At 65.9% G+C, this 9,973-nt stretch overlaps 1 protein-coding gene across 4 annotated transcripts in view; it reads right to left on the bottom strand.

Moving 5' to 3' along the window:
* Window positions 1–486: 486 nt before the first annotated feature.
* The window catches only part of LSP1 (lymphocyte specific protein 1), a 33,727-nt gene continuing 24,240 nt past the window's right edge, over window positions 487–9,973 (bottom strand). For 3 of the 4 annotated variants that reach the window (XM_029956140.1, XM_029956141.1, XM_029956138.1), the window contains exons 3-11: window positions 8,695–8,862; window positions 6,835–7,030; window positions 6,405–6,497; window positions 6,136–6,179; window positions 5,889–5,970; window positions 5,164–5,298; window positions 4,763–4,840; window positions 4,507–4,612; window positions 487–905 (exon numbers count right to left, since the gene is read on the bottom strand). In XM_029956140.1, the coding sequence (XP_029812000.1) occupies window positions 4,520–4,612; window positions 4,763–4,840; window positions 5,164–5,298; window positions 5,889–5,970; window positions 6,136–6,179; window positions 6,405–6,497; window positions 6,835–7,030; window positions 8,695–8,862 (889 nt within the window). In that variant the 3' untranslated portion in view covers window positions 487–905; window positions 4,507–4,519. The remainder of the gene's footprint in view (window positions 906–4,506; window positions 4,613–4,762; window positions 4,841–5,163; window positions 5,299–5,888; window positions 5,971–6,135; window positions 6,180–6,404; window positions 6,498–6,834; window positions 7,031–8,694; window positions 8,863–9,973) is intronic. The other variant, XM_029956139.1, reaches the window with a different exon arrangement.

The raw sequence follows: 9,973 nt of genomic DNA, 5'->3' as shown, positions 1-9,973 counted from the left end.
CCATCCATCCATCCATCCATCCACCCATCCATCCATCCATCCATCCACCCACCCATCCATCCATCCATCCATCCACCCACCATCCACATCTTTCCACCCACCGAATCTTCACTGAGCACCTGCCAGGTGCTGGGATGGAGGATGACCCCAAGGTGGGTCTTGTTTTCAGAGAGCTCACAGTCTAGGGGCACAGACCAGAAATGCACACTGTTTCACTTGCAGTGAAATTTCATCATGCCAGTCAAGGAGGGAAGCATTGTAGATGTTCTGGAAGAGGAAGACTAGACCCCACCCATCATGTGCACCCCAACGTAAGCCACCGCACACTCAGATCTCTGACTCTAATCCTGTGGAAGGCCATGGGACGGGATAGAGTATCTGATTCTGGAGGCCAGAGGCCTGGACCCCACCACGCTCCCGGGGGAGGACTTCCCTCTCCTTCCCTCCCCTTTGTCGCTCCCCCAGTTATGGACACAGAGCCAGCACTTGGAATGCATGAGGAGCTTTATTTCACACGGAGGATGAGGCTGCAAGCCGGGGGCAGGGAGGGGGCAGGGCCTGAGAATGCGGTGCAGGCGCTGGTGTCACTTGACCTGGAGGTCTCCCGGCACGTGTCCTCTCTCTGCCCAGGCTGGGCCTTCCTTGGGGACTCTTGGTCTCTGCGGGGATGGCCCCCGTGGTCAATTGCCAGCGAGAGCCCCTTCCCTGCCCCGGCTGTGCGAGGTAGAGTGGGGGTCGGGGGGCGAGGAGCAGCGAGGTGGCAACCGTGGTGGGTGCTGGCTGGGCGCGGGCAGACCAGCCGGGCAGTGGCAGCGGTCCCATGGCAGGGCCGGGTGGGCATCCGGCTGGACTCGTCCCTTCGAGGCCGAAGGTAGCTGCGCAAGCTGCCTGCGGTCTCGGGGAGGCTGAAACACAGGCACGGGGGGAAGGGTCAGACTTCGGCCCTGGGAGGGGCTACCCCTGCCCTCCACCCTCCAGCCCTACCTCCAGCACCCCCTCCCCCAGGAGTAGCCACCCTGCTCCAGCCACTGGAACCCCTTGGAAGCCGGCTTCCCGACACTGGGCCCCCGGCCGCAGGCCCGCTTGGGATTCAAGGTGAAGAGCTGTGCCGTCGCCCCCTCTCCCGCTGGCCGGGCAGCCCCAGAGCTCCCCCGGCCCCTGGGGTCCTGGCCCCCAATGCAGGCAGAGCTGAGCGTGGGCCCTGGGCCGACCCCTGAGGCCCCTCCCCAGGCAGACCCGCTCCTTCCTGACAGCCCGCTCCAGGCCTGCTTCCTCCCACAGACCCGCCGGCCTCCGGCTCGGCCCAGAGGCCATTTGTCAACGTCCTCCCGAGCACGTGGCGCCCAGAGACCAGGGCGGGCGGCTTGGCCAGGACCCCCCAGCCAGGATGTCTGCGGGAATATCCCATTTAGCGCAGCTCAGCGAAAATTGCTCCCACCTCCCGGCCAATCAGCCTCTGAGGATGCAGCCTCAGCTTTCCCGAGCCTCTGGCCGCACCCTCACCACTGGCTCACAGTGGACGAGCCTGTGGTCAGACTGGCGACGGTGTGGCGCCCCTCACACGTCTGCGGGCAGGCGCTCTTCCTGCCCTGGCGGGCGGCCGGCCCAGCACGTGCCTCCCCCTTGGAGGCCGCCCGCGGGTCTCACGACCTAGGCTGTGCCCCCGGGCGGCGCCCTCGTCCATCACCCGCCGAGCCGCCGGGGCGTCTGTGGGCTCCTCTCTAAGCTGGCGGCAGGCGGAGTCTCCTCACAGAGCTGCTGACGCAGACAGACTTGCTAGGGATGCACCTGGTGGGTGCTGGGCTCTTGGGAAGCAGAGCTGCTGATGGTCAAGGTCAGGCCGTGACCCCTCTGGGCCTCAGGAGCTCCTCCCTCCCCATGCAGTTGTGGGGTGGGGGGGCACTGGCAGTGATGGCTGGCCTGACGGCTGTCCCCCTCCACCCCAGGGTGCAACAATGCTCATCGTGGCCGGCCTGTGCCCCCAGGGGCCCACGGGGCCCCCGCCACCCCTGCTGCCCAAGCCAGGCAAAGACAACCTCCGCCTGCAGAAACTTCTGAGGAAGGCCGCCAGGAAGAGGATGACCGGGGGCGGGCCCCCCGTGCCACCGGGGCCTTTCCGCACCTCCCTGTCCCCCGTGAGTGAGGCCAGCCATGACCAGGAGCCCACGGCCCCTGGCCCTGCAGAGGGCCCACGCCACGTGCCCGCCCTGCCCCGCTCCCCTCACCCCTCCGTCATCCAGCACGTGGTGTCACCTCTGCAGAGGTCCACTTTCCCCTTCAGCGTCACCCAGTGCCGGAGCCTGGCCACTCACTTCAAGGCCACGGGGCTCCAGCTCAGGACCCCGGCCCTAGGCCCCGCCCGGTCCCCCGGGGGCTTCACGCAGGTCTCGGCCCCTGCAGCACGGGCCACCCACGTCAGCCAGGTGCACATCCGGCTCGTGCCGTCCCCGCAGGCCAGGACCCCAGAGCCCGGCCAGGTCTCAGATTGGGGGCCTGGCAGGCAGCACCAGCACACAGTGCCGTGCCCTCCTGGGGCCCAGCCCCCCATCCCCGTGGCCCACATACGCCCGCTGCCCACCGAGGTCCAGGCTGCCAGTCCTTGCCCTGAGGCACCCTCTGTGTCCGGGCCGTCCTCTGGCCCTGAGGCCCTGGTGCCCAGAGAGGCCAGCACCCAGCTTGTGGCGCCCATGACCCCCACCTCCTGCTCGCCAAGAGCCTTGCCTTCCAGGCTGGCGGCAGCGGAGCGCGCGGAGGAGCCCCCTGTGGCTGGCCCTGCCGCTGAGCCTGAGCCGGTGTCCAGTCCCCGGGGGGCCTCGTCTCCCACCCCGCTATCAGGCCCGCACCCGCGTCCCGTCCCCAAAGTTGCCCCCAAGCCCAGGCTCAGCGGCTGGACGCGCCTCAAGAAGCAGCTGACGGAGGAGACAGAAGTGTCCCCACTCCTGGGGCACGAGCAGAGCCCAGAGCGTGGGGAGCAGGAGGCGACAGTCCCCCCCATCCCGCCGTCCCGGCCCCCAGCCTCCCGGGCCTCCAGGATGTGGGACGCGGTGCTGTATCGCATGTCAGTGACCAAGTCCCAAGGCAGCCCGGCTGGGCCCAGGGACGGGGCTTGCACCCTGGCCGGCCTGGGCCGCCTGCCCTTCCTGTGCCGGCCACGATTCAACGCCCGGAAGCTGCAGGAGGCTGCTGCCCGGCCCCCTCCCGCGGCCCATTCTGTCCTGGACCTAAACCCCAAGACCAAGAACTTCAACCGGACGGCAGCTGGCTGGAGGCTCCCGTGACCAGTCAAGGCAGCACCAGGGCCCAGGACGATGGTGTGGACAGAAGAGGGGACCGGGGGTCCATCTGGGAAGGGCACTGGAGAGGGCACCGAGGCGGGCCAGACACTGGGCAGCGAGGAGGTGCGGGGGGACAAGTGGCAGCAGGAGGACTGTGGGGGGTGCATGGCAGAGGCAGGTGGGGTCGGAGAGGAGGCTGGTTTCTATGGCGTGGACTGGTGGACTGGGGGAGAAGGGGTCTGCGCTGGAATAATCTGGTGGAATAATCATGGGGGCTAACGGGGCAAAACCGTTCGACAGGGAAGGCACACGCTTCTGTGATGAGGCAGCCGGTAGATGTGCACGGCGGGGCCCCCGGCTCAGAACTCGGGGTGAGGAGGTGCAGCGGGCTCCCGGGTGGGACTCGGGCGAGGAGGTGCAGGAAGGTGCCCCGGCTCCGGAGGCGCTGCAGGCAGGCAGGGCGCGGAGGGTCTGGGGCTGGGCTCTGCGGGCCCTCGCCCCTTGGGGAAGATGGGGGACAGATCTATGTTTGTTGTGCAGAGCAGGGCTGGCCAGGGCCATTCAGTGGTCAGTGGGCACCAGGGGCTCCATCAGCGGTTTGACTGTCATTCCTGACACATGCAGGTGTGGGGGACAGACCCCAGGCTCTGCTCCTTTGTTACCTGCCTCTGATTCCCTCACCTGGGGGGCAAGGCGTGAGGGGGCTTGCTGGTGGGAGACAGGGGCAGGGCCCAGCTCCTCAGTCCCCAGGGCCAGGGAGGCAGCAGAGGGGACCCCAGGCCTCATGCAGCCTTGGGGCCCCCCAGTCAGCAGTCGCCACTGACTCCAGGCAGGGGCCAGGGCTCTGGCGGGGGCAGCAGGGAGAGGGACACGGAGATGCCTGGCAGCGGGGCTCAGGAGGGCAGGAGGCGGCCAGTAGATGGCCAGCTGTGTCTCCCAGGGCATAATGGGCGCTGTATTTGGATCCTGGGGGCCAGGCCACTAATAAAGTGTGTCTAACCACGGCAGTGGACCCTGTTTCCTCCCCAGGTGACGGGGAGGGTGGTAGGCACCCAACTGGCCCCCAGCTCAGAAAGGACAGAGAGCCAAGGGCTCCGAGGCCAGGCATCCGGTCCCCACAGGCCTCCTCTGTGGCTGTAACAAAGCAGGCCCTGCCCGCGACGCCACACTCCCTGAAGGGCACCTTCCGCACACGTGATGCCTCACCCTCGGGCCACTGCCCAGGACTCACCAAGAAGGGCAGCCTAGGGCACTGAGCCCTCGTCCACGAGCACCTTCTCGTACTTCCCATGTCCGGTGGCCACAAACTTGTACCTCTTTCCAGATGGGGTGCTCTGCTGGGGAAGGAGACCAAGAGCAAAGCTGAGACCAGCGGAAGGGAGGCGGTACCACCTCTGGGAAGCCCTCCCAGGTACACTGAGGGTAGCCCCTCTTTGCTTTCAACTGCTGGACCTGCCCTGCTCGCGTCAGCCACGTTTAGACCCTACCTTAGTTGTCGACGATGCCTTGGAGCCTCCTTTTTGCTCCCAGAGGCTTTTCTTGCTCATGTCTCCAGCTACGATGTCCTGCAGGCAGAGGAAGGACATGTCACAGGCGCAGACCCTCGGCTGGGGCACTCGCAGCCCCTGGCCCTCTCTCTCCGCTGTCCAGCCTTGCCCAGCTATGGCCCAGGCCTGCCGCCCACTCCCTTCTACTGGAGCCCAGGGGAGGGGATGGGAAAGGGAAGGCGCCGTCTGTCTGCACAGGGCCAACCAGGTCCCCCACTCTGGGGGCCAGCCTGCTGAGCACTCCCAGACGTCCCAGTGTTCCGTCTGCCCACATGTCATCCTGGACAGTCTCAGACGCGCCTCACCAAGGGGACTCCACCTCACCCCGGGATGGGTGTTACCTTGCAAGAGGGGCCCTTGGCACTGGATTGAGCCTGCACCTCTCCTGTCTCCCACCGGCTCTTGGTGCTTGCCACGGCCATGCTGGGCAGCTCAATGGAGGGCTGGCGGGTGAGCTTGGGGGTCCGGCCAGCAGTCTGCAGAGGAAAAAGAGCCCAGAGCCACAGGGGACATGTCAGAGAGGCCAGCGTGACAGTCTCCAATACACGACTTCCTCTATTTCTTAGTGTTTCCAGAGGGGTGCCTTCCCAGCAAGGGGCTAGAGCAGGGCACTCTGAGAAAAAATGCATGTCCCTCCATTCGGTGTGCTTGTGAGATATCTTCTCGATCTGAGGAGCACCGGTGATGTGGTGGGGTAAGAGAGATCTGGGGCTATCAGGCTGCTCAGGACACGGGGCTGGAGGGACACGGACCGGATGGAGGGGTGTTGCTGGAGAGACGGGCATTGGTCCGACAGAGCAGTGTAGGTTTGAATGAAAGGTGGTTGGACGGAGGGGTGGTCAGTGAATGGAGGAGTGTCGTTTGTTGGAAGAACTCTGGCTGGAGGGGTCTTGGCTGGATGGAGGGGTGTGGCTGGCTGGAGGGGTGTGGCTGGCTGGAGGGGTGTGGCTGGCTGGAGGGGTGTGGCTGGGTGGAGGGGTGTGGCTGGATGGAGGGGTGTGGCTGGGATGGACAACGGGTGTGTGACTAGAGGAGGCCCCAGCGGAAGAAGGAGGCGCCAGCATACCTCAATGGCCTGTGTGTACTGCTCCAGGCGCTCATCAATCTTGGAGATGGGCAGGGCTGGTTGCGACTTCTTCACGCTGTTACTGGAGAGGAGAAGGAGGGCCGTGCCCCGTGCTCCCTCACGTGGATCCTCACCTGCCAGCCCCGACCAGAGCTCCCCCAGGCCTCTGCGTCTCTGGCCCCCCTGGACGCGCTCTCCGCCCCCTGCTGGGGACCCCACGTCTTAGCCTAGAGAGCAGCAGGCTTACCTCTTCCTGATGGAGCGGTTCAGGGACTCCGTTCTGTCGATGAGCTGTGGAAGGCAAGTGGAGACGTGAGGCTCAGCCAGAGACCCCTCCCCATCGCCCCGGTGGCTCCCACACCCCAGTCGAGCCAGCTGCCCCTCCGTTTCTCAGGGATGTGCTGAGCGCCAGGCTGGGGGACAGCAGAGAAGGGGCAGCGTGCGCTCCTACTTCTGGGGCTGACGTGTGGCCGCCTCTCCGCGGCCGTCATGGTGTTGGTGTTGTGATTGACCTACTTTGGTGCTGGGGCTCAGGGGAGGCGAGCCCTGTTCGGTAGCGCCCTCCAAGACCAGGGGGCTGGGTGTCCTGGGCTGCTGGCGTTTCTGGTGCTAGGGATGGAACATCCGAGGTTATATGATGAGCACCCCCTTTGCACCCCTCCTGCCCCATTCAGGACTTGTTGGAGCAAACATCTTCCCCTCCCTGGGCCTCAGGCCCTTTCTAGCCCTGACATGCTCTGGTTCTCGAATTCTCTGCAGCGGGGACTCATGAGTCCAGAGGAGAGTCACTTGATCCCAGGGTCACCAAGCCCCTCCTCCCTCTGGGAATGCCGGTGCCCAGGGTCTGGGGGTAAGGGTGCATCTCCCTCGAGGGCAGCCCGCTGAGAGACACAGACCCCGCCCAGGGGGTGGAGTACGCCCAGGCCCCGAGGGGAGGCACCCTCACCTGCTCATCTGCCTCTTCCGCTTCTGCTGGCCCTGGGCTGCCCTGGACAGTCCCCTCTGGGCTCTTGGGCTCTGGCTCCTCCATTCCCGGCTCCTCCTGGGGCTCGGAGCGGGGGCTCAGATGCAGCTCCTCCAGGCTGACTCTGGCCAGACTTTGCTCCTCACCATCCTGGCCCCCGCAGGCAGGCTGATGGGGCCTGAAGAGGGCGTGGGGGCAGAGGGGGGCAATCCCAGTGAGGAACCTTCAATTGCCTGGTTTAAGTCCCTCCCGGTTTCCAAATCTCAGTTTCTCCATCCAAAAGATGGGAGCGGTCAGACCAATTGAGTGCCAAGGAATCCTGGGCCCCCAGCCTCACTGGGGAAATGGGCCCAAGGACCTTAGAACCAACCCTCCACCCCGACCCCCTTTGCCAACAGTGCCCACTGCCTCAGCCCTCTCTCTCCCCATACTCGGAGGCTAGACCCAGTCTCCGGACTCTCTGGATGGGCCCCGGCCCTGGGCCAGGCTTGTCTGTGTCCACCCTGCTGGCCTCGTTCCCTGCCTGTCCTGGTCCTGCTCCAGGACGGAGGCAGGTGGGCCTGGGGAAGAAGTGTCTCGTGTGGGAGCGGGGCAGGGTCTGTGCGTGGCTCGGGGGCCGATCAGCTAGAGCACAGGGCAAGGGCGAGGTCACAGCTAGGAGGGCACCACCCTTGAGGAGAGGGGCTGTCTGCATGGGCCCTGCCTGTGGGCCGCCAGCAGGACTCTGCATCTGAGCAGGACTAAAGCCGGTGAGATGGGAAATTCGAGAATTTTCCATGATTTCACGCCCCTTGGTGTTGGTGCCAGCCCAGACCCAGACCCACCGCCCAAGGTGGGTCAGCACGAGCCGGCGGCGGGCACACAGAGGTCCCATTCAGCTGCTGCGGGTCCCGTGGCCAGGCAGGTGTGGGGTGGGGAGGGGGCCTGCTTGTGAACGGAGCAGAGGGTTCAAGGGAAGAGCCAAAGTGCCCCCTGCTGTTGGGAAGAGTCGTGGCCTGGGGCGGCCCGGAGGAGGAGGCAGCCGCTGCAGACAGGCCATCACTGCAGACCCCAGACCCACCTCAGAAGTGAGGTGTGCACTGACTCTCAAAGGCAGATGGGGGAAAATGAGGCACGCAGGGGCGCCAGTGACCGAGGGTGGCCAGGACCAGGGCCCCAGCCAGGCAACTGGCTTCTGGGGTGCAGTTGTCTGCTGGTAGGTGCTTGGAAGACTGGAGGGGTCCTAGCTAAAGGTGGAGACTGAGGTGGCATCCCCGTGGCTGGCAGCTCCTGAGTAGGACTTGGACCTTGCCCACCGTGGGGGGCCTTGAGCCTGCCTGCAGCGCGCCTAGGACCCCAGCACTGGGGTGGCGGTGAAGCTCCTGAGCAGTCCCCCATCCCTGGGCCTCCCCGGCCCTCCCATCCTGTTCAGGCCAGCAAACACGTCTGCACATCTGGAGAGCTTGTCCCTCCGGCCGACTCACAGGCCCACACATCTGGAAGCGCCTGCCCCCTCCGTGGGAATGGAGATGAGCCAGCCCCGAGGGAGGAAGGGGCGCAGAGCCTCCATTACGTAAGTGGGCTGCAGATGTGTGCTCATGTGGCAACACCCTGGCCGGGCCGCAGCTGGTCTGGATGGGGCCCAGGGGCCCTGGGGAGCCCAGGAATGAGATTTCCTCCCCACCCCTCCCCGCAGCCCCTCGGCCCGCCGCCCCGCCGCTGTCTCGCTCTCTTCCTCCCTTCCCCTGCTCCCAGCCCCGGGGGCACTTTGCTGGGCTGGTGGGCTCTGCTCCGGCCCTGGCTGGGAGCTTGGAGAGAGCCCTGGGCTGGCAGCCTGGCCTCCAGGCTCTGACCCCGACTTGCCTGTCCTCCTCCTGCTGCCCCTCCGGACTCTCACTCCGAGGGGGCTCCCTGCAGTGGGAGGTCTCCCCGGCCGCCCAGTGCTGCTGCTGCTGCTCGGGCTTCTGGGACCAGTCGCTGAAACCCTCGTCCTCGTCCAGTTCAGGGGCCTCCGAGGGCTTCCGATGGAGGCTGAAAGAGTAGCACGGGGTGCTTAGAGCTGGGCCAGGCCAGGAGGGGCCGGGGGCACACAGTCCACACTGTCCGTACCTCCTCCCTTCCTCAGACCCTGGGCTCCAGGGACGGGAGGCCCTGTCTGCCAGAGGCAGCACCCCATGGCCGGGCTGAGCCTCCCCATTGTCAGAGAGTCCCTGAGGGTAGGGCTGTGTCTCTTCCATAGTCTGGAGTTGCCCAAGGCCAACGTTGTGTCTCACCCTATTAAGGCCCCATAAGAACGGGATTATATCTCCCTCTTGAGACTAAGGTTCCCAGAGAGCTAGGCACTGCTTCTCCCATCAGTCTAGAGCCGCTAAGACCTGGGCTGTGCCTTCTCCATGAGTCTAGGACCTCTTGAGAGCTGGGCTGTGCCTCTCCCATCAGTCTTGGTCCCCTGAGAATTGGGCTATGACTCCCCCATCAGTCTAGGGCTCCTGAGAGCTAGGCTATGCCTCTCCCACCCATCTAGGGCCCCCTGACTGCTGGGCTGTGCCTCTCCTGTCACCCTGGGGTCCCCATGTGTGGGTGACGTGTCTCCCTCTGGCCCCTCTGCTGAGCCTCCAGGGCTCTGGTGACCACTCCCTCTGCAGGCAGCAGGGTGGGCCCCTGCACCCCGTCCCCCCAGGACAGGACTGGGGTCTGGTGCTGGTGGGCTCCCCACAAACCCCCAGCCCCTGCTATCAAGACCGAGGACCTGGCCTGAGGGGCCATGACCGCTGCAGCACCCCACCCCGCCCAGAGCTGCTGACTCGGAGAAAATGGAACAAAACAGGGGCCGGAGGAAGGGGGGCATTATTGTAAAAACAGCCCAGCCCGGCCGCGGAGGCCTCCTGGGCCCAGGGAGGAAACGAGCCGGCCTGCGGCCCGCCAAGTTGGACGTGGCCTCCATGAGTCACCGGCAGCAGGGAGCTTGGGCGGGGGGCTCCGGGGCCAGGGCCATGCAGCTGGGGTCAGTGTCGGTCCAAGCAGGGGCCAGGGCCTGAGTCAGCGCTCTGGGAGCCTGGCTGGGAGGGGTGGCCGCACGTGAGTCCATCCGGTCGGCCGGCCAGCGGGCTCCACGGGCGCCCAGGGCCAAGGGACCCTCACC

This window comes from Suricata suricatta, chromosome 11 (genome assembly GCF_006229205.1).
Source record: "Suricata suricatta isolate VVHF042 chromosome 11, meerkat_22Aug2017_6uvM2_HiC, whole genome shotgun sequence".
Lineage (NCBI taxonomy): Eukaryota > Metazoa > Chordata > Mammalia > Carnivora > Herpestidae > Suricata > Suricata suricatta.
Note: the sequence above shows the minus strand (reverse complement) of the source record. Positions and strands in the feature narration are given on the sequence as shown.